We start from the raw sequence: 19,212 nt of genomic DNA, 5'->3' as shown, positions 1-19,212 counted from the left end.
ATAATTTGTTTCCAGGAATGTATAATTGCATGTTCATAACTGTGACATAACTTTTTCTTTGAAAAGCCCTATTCTGGTAAGATTAGTCATATGTGGCATTGGGATAATTTCATAATGTCAGTAATCTTTACAGACTTTCAATGCATTGCTTTCTCTTGCTCATTGATCTTACAGTGTATTTTATAGTATATAATCTATGTATCTATCTATCTATATTATATATATATATATATTGTGAACCACCTGTTCAAATCATTTCTGACAGCGTCTTTTGCCCCAAGCTGAACGTTTTTTTAATTTTATTTTTTTATCTTGCTATGAGGTGGAGATAATGCACAATGCAACAATGTATTTTATTCAAGATATCCCACTCTTCTAAGATGAGCTGGTGTGGGTAGAACACAGGCAGCTATGTATGTGTTCGGGCCTGGTGTCACACTCATGTTCTCCCAGCGTTCTGTTGCAGGATCATAGCGGTGCACTGTTTTGGTATCACTGTAGTCCTCCTGGCAGTAGCCTCCGATTATGTAGACCTTCCCCTCTAAGACCGCTGATGCTGACCCTACATGTGGCATTGTGAATGGCATAATGGCACTCCAGGAGTTGGCCACAGGGTCATAGACCTCACAGGCTAATTGATCTACCAGATGGCCATCAGCTTCGCATGAAACCCCTCCAGCCACATATAAACGGTCACCTAGGGTCTCCATGCAGTGCAGGGCTCTATCATGTGTCATTTCAGCCAGGTTAATGGATCCTCGTTGTGGGTGGTAAAGGGTCATAAACGACAGGCACTGGTACTGACTGTTAAAGCCTCCTGATAGGAAGATTGTGTCATTCCATACGCTGGCTGCGTGACAGCATAGAGCATGGCTTAATGGGTGGACAAAACTGAAGTAGGAGAGAATTAAAAAGAAAGCCTTTAAATGGAGGACAACTGCACTCACTTTGAATGGTTCTCAGTAGGTACTAGGAACAGTTTGACTTGCACAGTACATTTGCAATAGTGTTGTCAAAAGTACAAAATTCGATACCAGTCGGAACTGAAATGTAAAAAATGTGATGATACCAGCATTTCCCGTAAGAGCTTTGAGCACTGTAGATCAGTGGATCCATCTATGAGCAGATATATTATACCAAAAAGTAGTATACTTCAAGTTTATTTTATTAAGTATACTTAAGTAAAGTTCAAGTATATTTTAAGTATACGTTATGTAGTAAGTATACAAATATCAGTGTACTAGTAGTATTCTTGTAAGTGTACTATTTCAATACTCCTTGGGACTAAATTGTCCCACTTTCTAGTATATAAAATATACTTTTAAGTGTACTTTAAGTATACCAGTAGTAAACTTTGAGTACTAGTTTACATCAATGTGTTTAGCTTGTATTGCAGCTATACTAAAAGTGAACTTATATGTACTGATAGTTTACTAATTAAATACTTGTAGTAGCACTTTTAGTATACTTTGAAGTACAGTCTCAGTAAACTACTAGTTTAGTAGTTTTATACTGCAAGTATACTTTTAAGTTTTCTTTGAGTGAACTTTACATCATACTTTAAGTAAACTACTATGTCCAGGGCTCAAATTGAGGGGGATGGCATCCCCCTGGTCGAAAAAAATGACAAAAAGCATCCCCTCTGTAAAACCACCACCCCCCTAACCATCCCCTTTGCATTATTAATTGTGTGTATTACGTAAAACATATGATGCACATGAAATATTAAAATTCTCTACTAATGATAATTCATGAACCAAATAACGGCGAATGGCCAATCAGAACTCGGTACTCAAGTTCGAAGCAAGTTTTTTGTCATTTTTCGCGCAAAATGGTTCAAGCGCAACTTTTGAAGTTCTTTAAAAAGAAGACAACAGAAGGTTTGTTTTTTCCTTGATTAGAATTTAAAGACATTCCTCTGACATGATGTTGTTGTGCTGTGTCACTGTGACGGACTGACAGACGATAGGAAAGCTGACATTATCCAACTAAAAAAAAAAACCCACTTCTCTACCATATAACAATGAAAACACGGATTCTAGGGGCACAAGTATATCTCAAATATATTTAGACTTTTTCTAAGTGTAAGTCAAGTATACTTAAAAATCATTTTTAAGTACATTTCTGAGAAGTACATAAAGCCCATTTCTAAGAACTGCATAAAAAGTAGACTAATTCTGGGTACACACCACAAGATAATAACCCTTCCCACAGCATGGCTGCTGGTTTGAGCTGGTCCTTAGCTTGTCATGAGCAGTGTTGGGAGTAACGTGTTACAAAAGTAATGCATTACAGTAACATTACTATTTGCTGTAACGCAGTAGTGTAAGGCATTACTAATCAATTTTCAGTAATATTTTACTCGGTACATGTTCAGTAATGCTTGCGTTACAACACAATTTTAGCCCAAAATTTATTAATTTTTTTTTATTTTATTTAAAGTCGGGCTCCGACTTTTTCTATGTCCCTTCGGACCAGTCGTGGCCTAATGGTTAGAGAGTCAGATTCGTAATCCAAAGGTTGCGGGTTCGAGTCTCGGGCCCTCAATACCATGACTGAGGTGCCCTTGAGCAAGGCACCGAACCCCCAACTGCTCCCCGGGCGCTGCAGCATAAATGGCTGCCCACTGCTCCGGGTGTGTGTTCACGGTGTGTGTGTGTGTGTGTGTGTTCACTGCTGTGTGTGTGTGTGTTCACGGTGTGTGTGTGTTCACTGCTGTGTGTGTGTGTGTGTGTGTTTGTGTGTTCACTGCTGTGTGTGTGTGTGTTGGATGGGTTAAATGCAGAGCACGAATTCCGAGTATGGGTCACCATACTTGGCAGTATGTCACTTCACTTATATTCACGTCATAGTTCAGACGCGGGCCGGTCCTCGGGCCTGCTTTTGTCAGGGTTCTGTCACTTCTGTCTAGTTTATTCATGGTTTTGTGACGCAGCCCTGACACTCCCTTCTTGTCTTGTTTTCTGGTGAGCGCACGGCTTCGAGTGTGCTCGAGCTGCGCGCTCTCTTGTCTGCGTGCTCTGTTTCATGTTGGGGTGTGGTGTTCGGATCCCGGCACTCCTGTCTTGTTCAGGCTCGGTTCTGGTTTCGTGTTGGGGTTCCGACACTCACGCTGTGGGAGCGCGCGATTTCGAGTTCGCTCGGGCCGTGCGCTCCTCTGTCCTGTGTGTGTGTTTTGTTTGGCACGCGGTTCGGATTCGGCCGCGTGCTTTTTTCTCTTGTTTTGTCTTGTTCTGTGTTGCACGCAGCTTGTGTTTTTTCACTGGATGCGTGCTTTCATGTTTGTCATGTTTTGTGAACATGCAGCTTATAAGTCTCTTCATTAGCTGCATGTTCATGTCCTGTTTTGCACATGGCTAGTGATTTTGTTTTGCTGGCCATGTGCTTGTGTTATTGTTTTGTGTGAGAACATGGCTTGTCTTGTTTGGTTCGATGTGCCATGTGCTCTCATGTCAATTGTCTTGACCCCACCCACCTTGTTTCCTGATTATTGGTTAATTTGCCCCACCTGTGTTTACTCGTTACCCTCCTCATTTTCTCCCTTTATAATCTCCTTGTGTTTGCAGTCCTGGGCCGGTTCGTCGTCGATGTTTACCTGTGTGAAGCCTTGCCTTGCCAGTCTGTTTTCCCCTACGGGGTAGTTTTTGTTTGTTGATTTTATTTTATTATTAATAAAGCCCTATTTCCTCCTGCAAGTGAGTCCTCGCTCTCATTCCTTCACCCACACCTGACAGATTTAGGCTTCTCCTTATCTTTATAATTTAGACATCCATCAATTATTGATGAAAAAATTGCCGTGCTGGTGGAAATAACATGAGTCCGTGCTGCCACGACTGTCAAGAGCGGCTGGATGGTGTTTAGTGTCCCGCAGCAGCAGCGAGTCGTCAGCACAGATGAAGACTTCTGCGTTCAAATACACACAAAGTAAAAGCCCCAGCAAAAGTAATTACCAGGAATGTGTCCAGGGGAAATAGTAAGGATTTGACATCTCCTCGTTAGATGCGGCTTCGAGAGAAGTGCATCTTCACGGATAACGATCATATTAAATAATTTTTGTTTTTGTTTTTGTTTTTATTTCATTAAGTAGTAATGTAAAGCTTTCTATATATATATTTATCATGTCTGTGAGGCATGTATTCGCTGACTTTCGTTTTTTGTGAAGCGCTCCTGATCAAGATAAAAGCACAACGTTTTGTTGATATTGTGAATGTACACAAATAAAAGTAGACCCTTTACAGTTCCGAATGATGTATTACTCTTACATTTATGAGCAAAAATTACGGCGTAAGTTGTTTTCATTGAAAAAAAATTGCAATTGATTGCGCTGGTGCCTCCACGTCCTGCGTTTTAGCTTCCACTCTCCGCACAAACTACTGATGCAGTGCACATTTATCTAGGTTTAACGTTTAAACATTGTTATATGCTTGAACTGTTTTAGTATATCTATAGATTTTATTTTAGGCAAGTCAGGATGATTTGAGAAGGCTAAATTGCTCAAGCATGAGCTATGATCAGCCTGCCGGTCTGCCGCTGGCCGCTTGGTCGTTACTTTGGGCTCTAGTACATTTTGTCATTTTAGAATGTTAAGTTCTACTTCTGTAGTTATTTAGGTGAAAGTAACTCAAACGTAATACAGGAGTCATGTAACACATTACAATTCTGAGACAGTAATATTGTAAGGTAAGGAATTACTTTTAAATAACAGTAACAAATAATCTATAATGTATTACAGTTTGGAAGTAACTTGCACAACACTGGTCATGAGCTGGTTTAAACTGGTTATGAGCTGGTCCTGAGCAGGAGCTAGTTCCTTAGGACCAGCTAAGGACCAGCTTAAACCAGCTCAAATCAGCAGCAATGCTTCAAAACATATCTGACCAGCATATGGTGTTTTTTTTCAACAGTGTTGAAAACACAATGGCACGTGAACATAATGGCCAATCAGAGGTGATTAAAAATCCACTCAACAGCATTCAAAATGCTAATGGTAAATGCTGGTATTGTGACATTTTTTAAATGTCAGTACCGACTGGTACTGAAGTCTGTATTTTGACAATACTTATGGCGCTTTTCCACTGCATGGCACGGCTCGGTACAGTTCAGTACGGTTCACTTTTGGGGGTTTTCCACTGGGTACTTTTTTCAGTACCACCTCGGTTGAGGTTCCAAGTGAACCGTACCATTACCAAAACGTGACATGTAAACTCTGCTGATCACTGATTGTCTGGAGAAAATCGTCACTGCCTGCGTCATTGAACTTGAGACACGAGACACAACAGACCCACTAGATTTAAATCATCACAGCCAGTGAAGGATCGAATGCAACTGTTTTGAATGAGCCTTGAATGATCACACCAAAAAATGTCTATTTCGTTGTCTGTTGAGGAAGTACAGACGTTCCTCTCATTGATAGCCGAGGAGCGGATCCAGCGAAATCTTGATGGAGCGACGCGGGAAGAAAACTTTTTTCAGGAGTCACGGCAGTAGAGGCGACGTAAATATAACGACATATGCAGGGTTAGCCCGTTGCATAGGTGACATAGGCAGTTGCCTAGGGCGCAAAATGACTGGGGGGGCTCCTCACGAAAGGGTGTTTTTTTTTTTTGGTCGGAAGTGCACTCTCTTGTAACCATCGTGCGCTCCTACACCCATATATTAAGCAAAATAATTTCTGACAGTTAATTCTAGTACTGATTTATCATCAAACTGATTAAAATAATGTTAGAATACAATAAAATTGACATCAATAAAAAATCATAAAATATCATGTTGGAATCATTTAAAAACTTTCTGTGTCATGACGTAATTATAATACATCATCATAAATCATTAATTATGCATGGCTCAAGCAGTTAAAATAGTTTTGCCATTTATGTGCTCTTAAAGGAGTAGTTCACTTCTAGAACAAAAATGTACAGATAATGTACTCACCCCCTTTTCATTCCAGATGTTCATGTCTTTCTTTCCTCAGTCGTAAAGAAATTATGTTTTTTGAGGAATATATTTCGGGACTTCTTTGGTGTCCCCAAGTTTGAACTTCCAAAATGCAGTTTAAATGCAGCTCTAAAGGACCTTTTATACAATTTATAAACTTTTTAACCTCAAACGCTCCTCTTGTCTAGCTCTGCGTGAACTCTGTTTTTTCCAGTTCATGACAGGGTATGTTGAAAAACTCTCATCTCATTTTCAAATTCAAAATCGCCCTACATCGCTGCAGAAGTACTGATGTAGGATAAGTAATTAGTCTAACTAGCTAGCTATCTGGCTAACATTTACAAATAAATTACAAAATGTAGCCTTAATTTTGTTGCCTTTGTTGTCTGTTTTAGGTTGTCTGTTGTAGACTATTTTAGGCATTTCATATTGCTCATATTTTTCTTTGTTGTAATAAGTAGACTACTTGTCACTGTAGGCATAGTTGTGGGTTGCGTTTCTCTGTTTGGGAGTAGGCTATAACTCATGTCTGGTCTCTTCAATGTTATAACAGATTCACTCAAAAATAACTACAAGGTGCATTTATTTATTTATTATCACAATTTATTTACTACTTATTTATGCTAATTCTTATCAGTATTTATGTTATATTATAGTAAAGTTTAGAAAAGTTGGGGGTGGGGGGGGGGCAGAAATCTAAAATCTCGCCTAGGGCACCAACAGAGCCTGGGCTGGCCCTGGACATATGAATAATCCCGCCCAGTCTAAAGCGGTACTAAACAGCAGTGCAAACGCAACCGAACCGAACCAAGCTGTGCCATGCCGTGCTGTACTGAGCCGTGTCGAGCCGAATTACCACTCAGTGGAAAAGCACCATTATTTGATATATGTTCTGCGAAGTTAAATGACTTCGAAATCAACATGGTTTGTCCTGGAGCAACATTTCTCTGGACCTTGCTTGGGGTAGAGGCCTATGACAACTTCGTGTTATGAAGGATAGACATACAATCTGTCCAATGGATTGTAATGTTATTATTTTGCTGTCAATTGTTGAGCTGACACAATATATCATATCTTATCAGAAAAATTCCTGGTGACAAAAAACTCTTGAAAATGTGCCGTGAAAATTAGACAAAGCATACAACCCACTGAATGGACTTTACAACATGGATTTCATTTGAACAAAAATACGGTGCATAATCTGACAAAGGTCCATAAACAAATTAAATATTAGGGTAACAGTTGGATTTAGGGTTTGGGTCTTAAACAACATTCAAACATGTGGGTAGTTTTAGGCCTGTGATTACGTTTTATAACATTGTTCCAGGAAGAACTATTGAAGTTGATCTAGAATCATGCATGCCTTTTAGATTCTTCATGAAATTACAAATGCATTTCTTCTGCTACTCATTGACTGTACTAACCTCCAAGAATTTGTGTTGGGGCAGTAAACTTCCACACTCTCCATATTGACCTCTGAGTCCCTCTCTCCACCAATAGCATATATTTTACCATTCAGGACAACTAGAGTGAAGCTGCCTCTTGTCTCATGCATATCGGCCAATCTTTGCCAATCATTTTGGATGGGATCATACCTAGTTGAAAGATTGACACAGGAGGTCAACAGTGTAAGAGGGCAAACCTGGACAGATAGATGAGTCCTCATGTTACATCTTACCTGTAGGTGCAATTCATGGTATCAGCCTTGCCGTAATAATGCCGTCCGCCAACTACGTAAAGCTTGCCCCTCATTACCCCAACTCCATGACTGAATCTTGGTTTCTCAGGTAAAGTTCCCAGCGTTCTCCACTCTATTTTCTTCACCAATCCAACGTGATTCTGCAAGGAATTGCTAAACCACATGTCCATACAGGGTCTACGTTTGTCAAAATTATCAGTGATCCTCTCACCCCCAACAAGGACTAGAGTGTCCTTAGGCATATAGGCCCTGAAAGTTGACTGAACATCTGAAGAATTGGAACAGAACTCCTCAACGAGAGAATCATATAGTCCTTTGGCAGCAATTCTCGGCCAAGACGTTATGGCCTTAACTTCTTTGAACTCCTTAAAGGTCATGAGGGGAAACTGTATGGTTCCCATCAGCTCCCTGGCAAGTTTGAGCCGCTTTCTGGGAAAGGCTTCGATCCAACACATGACTGCTTTGAACACGAGCAACTCTGAGGGAACACAGAGAGAATCACTTTGAAGGTACTTCTTCAGTTTCTCTACAGGAAGATCTTGGAACTTTGGAGTGATGGACACGTCTTGAAAGTGCCTCAAGACAAAATCATCGGCCAGTGCAAGTAAGTCCGCCATCCCATAGGCCTCTGCGAAAGATGCTACATCTAAGCAGCTGTGAGCATCTATTTCTTGTTCCAGGAAGTTAAGGCACAGTGAGAAGGCAGTCTGGAACTGTAATTGCAGAGATGTACAGGTGAGCTCAAACACGCAGCCCCATCCGAGAGCAAGAGCTCCACTGTAGGTGTAGTGCAGGAGGGCTTCAAACTTCATTGCCCCAACTAACAGCAGAGACACTGATTCCTGTCGGCTTTCCTTCATACCGCTGGTAAACATGCCTCTAAAGTAGTCGCTGCTGGCAGCCAGGAGCGCCCGGTGAGCTTCATGAAGGCAGGATATACATAAAACTTATACATACATACATACATACATACATACATAAAGCAGTTTTGCAAATATAGAGGACATGAAATTGATACTAAAGCTGGAGAAGTATAAAAGTATAAGATATGGAGGGAGCATTTAGCTTCATGCATAGGAATCTCAAACTTTTGCCATATTTCCAAATCTCTTACCATGAAACACTCTTCCTTCTGCTTGAACCTCCACGTCACATCCCATTCTCTCTGTCCACATCTGTCTGATTTGCTGTAGACTAATTTTCATATGTTCCTCAGCAGAAATCTCTTTTCTGTCCACTTTTTTTCCTCTTACCTCGTCCTCCTCTCTCTCTTCCTCCTCTTTGCAGAGTTCTAGGATTCTCGGAGCTTCCAGGCTGACAGCTGCAGACCAAATCCATTCTATGTTGCCTTTGTTCAGAATGCTGATGTTCCCCATGTAGGCAAACTCCACAACTGCTGCCAACCCTGAACCATGAACCTCAGCACCCATATACAATGAGATATACTGCTCTTGTGTGTGCTTCTGTCTGAGTCTTGTCTGAATAAGGAAACTGACCGCAGCTAAGACAAAGGAATGAACCTGGAATTGGTATCCATCCTCTGTGAAGAGAGTCAAGTCAGTGAGGACCGAATACAACATCATGTTCTCAAGAGCCTGGAAGACCGCTTCTGGGTAAGCTGGATCAGAGTATAGCTTCTTGGGATACATGTCGCAATCCTCATCTTCAGAATCTTCAAAACTGCTACTTACATCATATTCATCATCTTCTTCTTCTTCCTCCTCCTCTAACTCTTGATTTATCACTTCCTGTTCCGTGCTGGAGTCCACCATGTGCTGCTCTCCATCTCTAAATGTTAAACCTCCAAATGTTAAGTCTTTTTCAGAAACACCAGTGTGATCAGTACTGATGGAGGCAGTAGCAAAACAGTAATTTTCATTAGCCTGGTCGTATTTGTCATAATCTTTATCAGTGCTTTTATCATTTCGTGCAAGCATGGCAACAAAAGCGTCACCATTTGCAGAAGTAACAGGTAAACTCCTAATATATTCTTCATTGCCATTAATGTCAACACGTATATTATATCCACTCTTGTCATCATTGGCTTCATCATTATTTGTAAGTGAAGCAACTAAACCTTCACTGTTTATGGACATAACAGGTAAACTATTACTATGTTCTTCATTGTTATTTTTGTCATCTTTTTTATCCACATCCTCTTTCTCATTATTCGTGCATACGCCAATTAAACCATGATCGTTTGCAGACGTAACAGTAAAACCAATGCTAAATCCATTGTTGTCGTTTTTATTGGCATCCTCTTCATCACTGTCACTGTTTGCAGATGCAACAGGTAAACTTATTCTATATTCTTCATCAGTATTTTTGTCACCATATTTATCAGCATCGTCTTCATCACCAGCCTCTTGATTATTTGTGGATGCAGCACTTAAACCATCACTGTTTGCAGACACAGCAGGACAACTAACACTATATTTTTTATCATCATATTTATCAGCATCAACACTAGCACCATTTGTAAACACATCCACTAAGTTGTCACTATTAGTAACAGGAAAACTAATACAGCATACTGTGTCAATGCTATTGTTGTTGTCATATTTATTGACATACTCTTCATCACTGGCTTTATCATTACACATAGCAAAAACACTGTCACTCTTTGCAGGCATTAATGGAAAACTAACACTACATCCTTCATCGTCATCAACAGTCTTCTCACTTTCCCATGCATTTACTTGCTGCTCCTTTGGATCCTCTTCTTCTGTCCGCTCATCTTCCTCCCCTGGATTCTCCTCACCCTCCTCTTCTTCACTCACATCCATCCATCCAGTGTCACTGCTCGAATTGTCATCCTCACTTGATCTCCAAGGATTTCTCCACTCTTTTTGCTGATCTACTGCCATTGTGACTTCAGTTTACTGTCCTGAGAGAATCTTCCTTGTGTTGAAAAACCAGGACAAGTTCTATCAAATCTGTTTCCTAACTTGTGTTAAATCTCTCTGTTGATGTGGGATCTTATACTGTAGTCTGGTATGCAAAAGAGATCATATCACGAGATCACATAATGCTATTTTTACCTCAAGCATTCAATAAGAACACATCTCAAGCATCTTGGCCTGCTGCTTATAATCCAGTCATTCTTTATATTTATGAGTGTCTGGTGGTGATTAATAAACTGTATTTATTTATTGCACAACTGTCTGTTTGTATGACTTGTATGTGTTTATGAAATCAAGTTGTTTCAACATGGATTTGAGGATGTGCTTTATCTGATAGTCTGATAGTGATAACCTGTTGTTATCAACTTCCGACATCTGAACTGACCCTTCTAACTTTTTGTATGTTTCTGGTGTAATTTTCCACAATATTTCAGTGCATTTTCGGGTCTAATTGCACAGTTTTTCAGTGCATTTTATTGCAAAATAACCCCCAAAAAACATGTTGGTCTGCAATTCCTTTTCAGATGATGTCTCTTATTTTCAGATCCTGATTCGCTTGGTTTGGTTACTCAAAATAGTCAAATAAGCTGTGAATGCCCTTTGTGTTGACTTTGAGAACATCATGTCTCCCAAACATAAAAGCACCTAATCCGACTTATTAAATGTTACTTTTGCTTCATTGTGCTGAAATCCACAGCGCTCAGTCACACACAACAGAAAACATCTTGAAAGAAGTGACCTTTTGCACTGATCCTGGACCAGTAGCCTTTCCACAAACTCAAGACTGTGCTGGGATAATTTTTAAAAGTGTAACTTCTTCGCAGTCCTGCCCTTGACTCCGTCTCTGGCTCAGTTCTGGGCCATAAGAAACTTTGGAGCAGGTACTGGGAGCATGTGATGCCTTGAGGCATTACATTCTGATCGTGTCAGTAGAATCAAGTTTCTCCTCCACAGCCTGGGAATATTATCTGGGTCAAGGAGCCCAGAGCAGATAGAAACAAGCATTTGTAATTAGATTTGTCTATGACAAAATGATCTGGTTGTTTTTCCGTTTGTTTTAATGTTTAAAACTACATGACAGTTATGTTTGAATATACACAAACATTGTCACATTGAGATCTTTTAAGGCAGTTAAATTTTTTTTTTGTTTTCTTTTTATCATACATTTATTGAGGCATATAAAGAATAATAATACAAACTGTTATAATAGCCTGTCTATATTCTTCTAATATACACACATGCAGATATAGCCTGGCTCATGTGTACATTAGGCTTCTCCGTGTGTTTTGTCTGTCCATGTTTAGGAAGCGTGGATGCGCGAGACAGCAGATGGAAACCTGTAGTGCTTTAAGAGCTACAAACAGAGCCACAAATGTCACTGGCGGCCTGGACTGGAAACCTGCCGGAGATGCCAAGAGGCCACAGAGAGGCAGACAGAGAGAACATGCTCATGCTAAGACTCTATCAATGCCTGACTAATTAATGCACCCCACAATGATCTGGAAATTGGAACCACACTTAAACTTCACCTAGATGTTAAATGACATCTATTGAAAAGATTTAAAATGGTAAAACAAACAACAAGAAGTATTTAGAGGGTGAATGGAACTTTTTTTTTTCTCTGATTCGTCAAGCTCATAACGACCCTACCATTGGCCCAGAGAGCTGTCAGTCATGCAGCCCCGAGGACACACCCTTCCTGTTCTGTATTGTCCAGCAGCACTTGAGTGATTCATTCTCTCTCGCTCTCAGTGCAAGGACGAGTGCTCATATATTTAATGACCAACAAACCTCTTCTAAAGCCACAGCAACACCTACAGACCATGAGTGGACTGTGTGCTGAAATCAACAAATAAATAAATAAATACAAACAGAGAAAATACACGTGAGCTTCATTATACATCCATAATTTTACATTGTTTTTATGTTACACACTAAAAGCTGAGCTTGTTTGTTTAAATCAGATTATATCAAGGGAAAGTACAAATATATATATTATTTTAATGACTATGCAAAAAATATAGGCTTCATTTTCTCATAAGCAAAATATAATTTCTAGTTTATTTCAGTTTTATGTTGAAATATGACATGCAAAATTATTAATTGTGTTTTTAAGAGAAAATGAGACACTCAGACTTTCTGTCAAACTATAATTTTAATTCTCTTACAATCTAGACAGACTCATTTTACAATACCATTTTCACAGGGAAAATACATCAAATAAAAAGGAAAATATGCATTAAGCAAATATGAATAAATGTGAAATCCAAGCTGGAATCAGGAACAGATGCAGAGTATTAGTTGTTTGCTGATATGACAAAAGCACTCATAAACATGCAGCTGATAAATAGGGAAAATTGTGAATGTTCACACTCGGCTAATGAACTAATAGTGAGGGATTATGGGAAACGTTTGTCTGAACTCATCTGACCTGACTCACGCTTGTGCTTCTGTCAGTGAATATTGCGCCTGGAGACGGTTCAAATGAGTCACTGACTGAAGTACTGCAGTCATCGTTACAGTGAGCCAGTGTGAGACAAACAGCCCTTTCCACAGAGAACAAATCCATGAGCGACAGATGAAAGAGGAATGAAATCTCTTACGGGTTTATTTACACCAAAAAGAGTTTGTAAAAAGATTGACACTTGCATAGATTCAGCCCACATGTGGCGGTGGGCCTTTGTCCCCGATGTGCTTCTCTGCCACACACACACACACACACACACAGTATAAAGAATTAGATAACAGCTCTATTTCTGATGACACTGAGAGACGGTGCAGAGGCTCAACAGACACGAGGAGTGATTCACTTCATGGTGATGTGGATCTGAGCTGCTGAATGAAAGCCACTTCCTCATAAATGTTCCTCGTCTTATCGACCACGCTTTTTACCTTTCACTGAATTTTCTTCTTCCCTGAAATGACTTTCTTTTACACTTGACATCAAGGCTGCCAAATACGTCTTCAGCTGCTTTCTAAAATCTTTGTGAAGTCATTTAATGCTGGTTAATGTACTAAAGTTTACGGCGATAAAAGCAGATGAGGGTGAACATGACCTTCATCCTCCACGTTCCAGGACAAAAAAACCTCTTCAAACTCACTAAACGCCCACTTTACACCATCGCATCAAACTCTGATGAATAAAATCAAGTCCTGCTCTAAGAAGTAAAACAAACTGTGAATCCATTTCATGTCGACTTTAAAAACTGCAAAAAGAAAAGCATTTATATTTGAAATCTGATTAATCATACAACAATGATGTTTCAAGTAGCACACGCAGGGGTGTTAAAGTACTTCATTACACTTCATTAATATACCTAAGTATTAATTTGGGAATACATTCTTTGCTTGAGTGATTTAGAAACTGCAACGTTTACTCTTTTGTCAAAGGGAGAAACTGCTCCACATTTCAAAAAACCAAGTACATTATTATTTAAATATTTCCTGTTATATAAAAATATAAGCCTATATTTGTTTTTATTTTACTAAGCTGCTAATTGAGCTCTCGTGCTTTTGTATGAACAACCAATGACATCCATTTCAATGTGAAATGTAATTGAACACAATTGCAGTCATTTGTCCTTGTGAAGAGATGCCTTAGTTAAAAAATTTGAACTTTATGTTTTAAACACGGTTAAATGTGGAAATGACTTTTTGACACAGTATTCCCTCACTTTAGTACAGTATCGCTGTAATTTTACACCCCTGATCATGTTGTGCATCCAAATGCACTTTCTGTCAATAAGCTGAATGTCTTTGGTGTCCATTGTGAAAGAAATAATGACTTTTTAATCTCATAATTTAAACTTTTATCTCATAATTACTTACAGGCACATCTCAAAAAATTAGAATATCGTGAAAAAGTTTTTTTTTTTTCTTGGAAATAAAAGTGAAAATGTCATATATTTTAGATTCATTACATGTAAAGTAAAACATCTCACAAGTTTTTTTTTTGTTTTAATTTTAATGATTAGAGCTTACAGCTCATGAAAGTCAAAAATCAGTGTCTCAAAATACATGACAAAAAATATTGACCTTTTTCATCATATTCTAATTTTCTGAGATGTACCTGAAGTATGTCATAATGATTTTTTGTCATTATTTGAAATATTTATCTCAATTATGACCTACTGTCATAATTTCAACTTTTTGTCTCATAATTATGACTTAGTGTTCCACATTTTGGTTTTTATCTAATAATTATCACTTAGTATGTCATAATGTTTTACTTTTATCTCATAAATGCGGCTTAGATTATTATAAATTTGACTTTTATCTCATAATGACTTAGTATGTTATAATGATTTTTGTCATTATTTGAAATTTGTATCTCAATTATGACTTACTGTCATAATTTCAACTTTTATCTCATAATTGACTTGGTGTTCCACATTTTGCTTTTTATCTCATAATTATTACTTAGTATGTCATAATTTGGCTTTTAAGTATGGCTTTTTTCATATTATGACTTAATGTCACAATTTTTACTTTATTTGGTATGTCATAAATTTCCACTTTCTATATCATAATTGTGACTTGGTTTATCATAATTTTGACTTTATATCAGATAATTACGAATTAGTGTGTCACAATTATGACTTTTTTTATCTCATTGTGACTTAGTGTCACAATTCTGAGCTTATCACATAATTATAACTTAAGTCATAATTTTTTGCACTTTTTGTATCATAATTGTGACTTGGTGTGCCACAATTTAGATTTTTTATCTCATAATGATTTACTAAAGCATTTTTCCTCATGTGGCAAAAACAGGCTTCTATAGATAACACTGTATAAAAGGGTCTAATACACTGTACATGTAGCCACAACTAAAAAGACATGAATTGATTCATAGTGAAGAGGGTTATACAGTGATATTTTAAGGCAATGTCAAGTGTCTGTGAGCGGTAGGAGGAATGACACGAGAACGATGATAATGGATATGGAGAGAGGGACGATGAGCAGATAACAGGACACAGGGAGAGAAAGAGGGACAGGAAACACTGTCAGGGACCATTTTCCACTGTCAGCTTTGTCGTCCGTGACTGTTTGAGTCTCTCGCGATGCACAGCGGCAGATTATCAGTGGCCGCACCTGAGAAATGCTCTCCTTTGAGACAATTAAATGAAGAGGAATCCAGTCAATATTGGATCTTTCAAACTATCTGTAATCATTTGGTTCAAAATACTGATTTAACTACACATTTGCCTTAGACAAGTCTCTGTGTGACATATATATTAGTTTTAATATTTGTAATTTTTTTTTCTTTACTTCAAATTAAATAAATGTTATCAGATAAACTTAAAAAAAACCACTTAATTTTAACTAGTAGCCAAGGTTAAATTTCTATTTTTTGTTTAGTTACCTTGAAGTAGGCCTACTAAAACTCTTAAATAAAATAAATAAATAAATAAATAATAAAAAATATATTTAATAAAAACTAGACATGTAATAAAAAAAAATAAATAAATCGCAAGAACACACAACGAAATTACTAAAACTAAAACTTAAATGGAAATGGAAAAAGAATATTAAAAAAATTAATAACTATAATAATGATAATAATATATATATATATATATAATGGTATGTACAAGTAAATCAAAATTAGTTTTTTAATTTATTTGGTAAAAAAACAACCAGTGAACAACATGCTTTCATTATTTTTATCTAGATTATATAATTGTATTTATTGAACTTCTCGCATAATAATTTTGAATACATTTCGATATCTTTCAGCACTCACCTCCAGTATGGTCCTGTTATGTGTGCGCTGAGGACTGAGCCGTAGACTCCAGCGGTGCGTTCTGTGGCTCCGCCCACCGTCGTCCTCACTCTCGGTTGTGTCCTGCCGCGTGATTCGCTGACGCTTTCTCTTCCGGGAGCTGATTCGCTGGAGGGAACCCACAATCTGGAGCCTGAACGAATCACAAAGCAGAAAGTGAGCTGAAGAAGTGGACGAGGTGTAGCGCATGCGTGCGTTGTCGATCCAGCTCGATCATACATTTCATACATATTTAATGAGGTGGCTAATTCGTACGACCTCACTCGTACAAATTCATACAATTTTTGCTAAATCGTATGTATTTTACAAGTTACACAAGACCTACACCTAACCCCGCCCCTAAACCTACTCGTCACTGGGGTGTAGACAAATCGGACAAAATTTGTACACAATTAGCCACCTCGTAAAATATGTACGAATTGGTCATGAGATAGCGTTGGTCAATCACACACCTGCTGTCCGTGTCCTCGATGTCAGCATCTGCGTCGCTGTCTCCCTGAAGATGAGGCTGGACACACTCCTCCTGGAACACGAGTCACACATATAAACACACACACACACACACACACGTGTGCACTTGTACATTCAGAGACGTGCGGATGCTGTGCCCACCTCTGTGCCGTAACCCTCTGAGTATCTGGTGATCATGGCTCTGTTCTTACCGCACTGGACACACTTCACTCTGGAGTCCTGATGACAAACAACGAGACAATGAGACGGACTGCCAAACTGCACGACCCTTTCATTTAAACCATTTACTTTGCTCTATCTGTAGCTTTTTATATTTTTTAAATAAGTCACTTATTTAAAATTTGCATATTTATAAATTTTTTATAAATTTAAAAATGTAATTTTTTTTATTAATGTAACATTTCCATATAAATCACTTTCACAGACTTTTACACTAACTGTTCCCTGCTGGTGGAATGACCGGCACAACTCCATCTTCAAGAAACGGCTAAAAACTTTATTTGACCCTCTAAAGCAAGGGTCATCAAACTTGATCCTGGAGGGCCGGTGTATTGTTTTATTGTATGCATATGTATGTGTGTGTGTGTATATATGCATTCATACATGCATACATATATCGTGTTCTGATATACAGTATGTACACTCGCCTCCATAGGGTGCTGATCACAGAAGGTGGTAAAGGGGGTATTTTCACACAAACACACTCCAGTCGTCTGTCCACAAGCCCCCATGTCCTTCAGAAAGAGAAAGTGAACATATGCAGCTCCAGTAATGGCACTCATACCTTTCCAATAATGGCATTCATACCTCACAGTCATTGTCTGAGTTGTCTGAGAAGAGGCCGTTTGAGTCGGAGTCTTTTCTTCGAATCACCTCCATCTCTCTCTGACTCACTCACACTTCCACCTACACAGGGCGAGGGATAAATAAAGAAACGCTGCACCAACACTTCCACTCAATCTTACATATGCACAGCCAGTGGGAAATCATGCTGAATGCAAATAGCAATAATAAAATGAACATTAAAATATGATGGCCAGTATAAATCCTGCTTCCAAAGCAAATCCAATTGTAAGCACTGCACTGACAGTGATGTGCAGAAAGCTTCGGTGTAGAAATGCATGTATATAAATATATATTTATACTCTGCACAAGCTACTGTTCTCTTTCTCTTCTAAGCATCTTTTACAAGGAAAAGCAAGCGTTGATGAATTCAGCTCAATCCCACGCGCATCTGCCCCGAGCGCTTATTACGTAATAAAGGCGCACATGTTTTATTCGCTCGTATTTTCTTTCGCGAACACTTTAAATGATGTTGCGCAACACTTCCGCTCGTAGCTGAAACATTGGGGTGCTGTCAATCATTTAAAGTCGTTTTAAAAACGCGAAACAAACAACAAACTAAGAGTTTCGCGTGGAATAAGCACGCGCAAATCGCACAGATCGTCGGCGCAACGAAACCGCGCAGTTTGCGAACTTCTTAAAGCGGTTTCTCTTGACTTACCTAGTCTGAAAGATGATACATCATCTCAATCTTTTGCTTCCAGAAATATCATCTGATTGTTCGTAGACTTTGCGCGTAGGCCTATATCAAGAAATCAGGACGGATCCTTGAACGCGGAGCAGCTCGGTGTCCCGTAAATGCTTGACATTGTAGTTTCGGTGTCGGTCGCTCGTCGAATAATAACGGTGCAGTCCGCGGGAGCGCGCCTGCCATAAATAACATCCCGGAGCGTGGTGGGGGGCGGAGATGACGCATGGCGTGTCGAAGGACCAATCGAGTGTTGCCTTGAGCTTCAGCTCCATCGCTGGAAATACAAGGCTCAGAGCAGTTACCAAAGTGCCTTACCAAATACAATTTATCCTGCTAAACATGTTTTGGAAAGATTTAAGCTGAATATTTCGTATACCCGTGAATTGGTCAAGAAAATTAAACTTTTTTTTCATTGTATTCTATTTTGGAAGGATTTCTATATTTACAGAAAAATTGAGTGTATGATATAAATGTGTATATTCGATGCATTTGAATTATAAAGAACAATATATTTGTTTATTTTGCAAGGAAAAGTCCATATACATAAGAAGAAGTGGGCTCTAGACCAAGTTTTTCACATTTTATAAATTACTTTAAATTATATGTAAATCTCTTGGAACAAACAATAAACAACAAATGCACTGAAAACATATAATGCTCTGAAAGCATTGAAATTAATGTAATCTTTCTTCCTTTTTTTCTCTTTTCTTTTTTTCTGTGGCAGCTAATGTTAATTTGGTCATGTGAATATGTAATATACCTTGATCTTGTGGCACTGAATAAATAAAGGATTAAAAAAAAGGTTCAGAGCATTGTTAATGTAATTAGAATATTTCTAAAACCCCTCGAATTATCCAAATTTCATAAGCAAGCTCTTCTCACTTGG

At 38.5% G+C, this 19,212-nt stretch overlaps 2 protein-coding genes across 2 annotated transcripts; both read right to left on the bottom strand.

The window, feature by feature from the left end:
* Positions 1–353: 353 nt before the first annotated feature.
* LOC306875733 (uncharacterized protein) lies at positions 354–10,500 on the bottom strand (the record flags this gene model as incomplete). The annotated part of the gene is made up of 4 exons (XM_079426442.1): positions 354–958; positions 7,342–7,529; positions 7,613–8,552; positions 8,748–10,500. The coding sequence occupies 4 exons, from the start codon at positions 10,498–10,500 to the stop codon at positions 354–356; spliced, it is 3,486 nt and encodes a 1,161-aa protein (XP_079282568.1).
* A 2,175-nt stretch (positions 10,501–12,675) lies between these two features.
* Positions 12,676–18,526, bottom strand: LOC306849326 (uncharacterized protein). The gene is made up of 7 exons (XM_079384270.1): positions 18,297–18,526; positions 17,600–17,698; positions 17,440–17,526; positions 16,934–17,011; positions 16,774–16,844; positions 16,283–16,454; positions 12,676–15,645 (listed from the first exon to the last, which is right to left on the bottom strand). Exons 2-7 carry the CDS (start codon positions 17,669–17,671, stop codon positions 15,427–15,429), a joined length of 699 nt encoding a protein of 232 aa, XP_079240396.1. The 5' UTR covers positions 17,672–17,698; positions 18,297–18,526; the 3' UTR covers positions 12,676–15,426.
* Positions 18,527–19,212: the final 686 nt, after the last annotated feature.

This window comes from Barbus barbus (assembly GCF_936440315.1).
Source record: "Barbus barbus genome assembly, chromosome: 1".
Classification (NCBI taxonomy): domain Eukaryota; kingdom Metazoa; phylum Chordata; class Actinopteri; order Cypriniformes; family Cyprinidae; genus Barbus; species Barbus barbus.
Note: the sequence above shows the minus strand (reverse complement) of the source record. Positions and strands in the feature narration are given on the sequence as shown.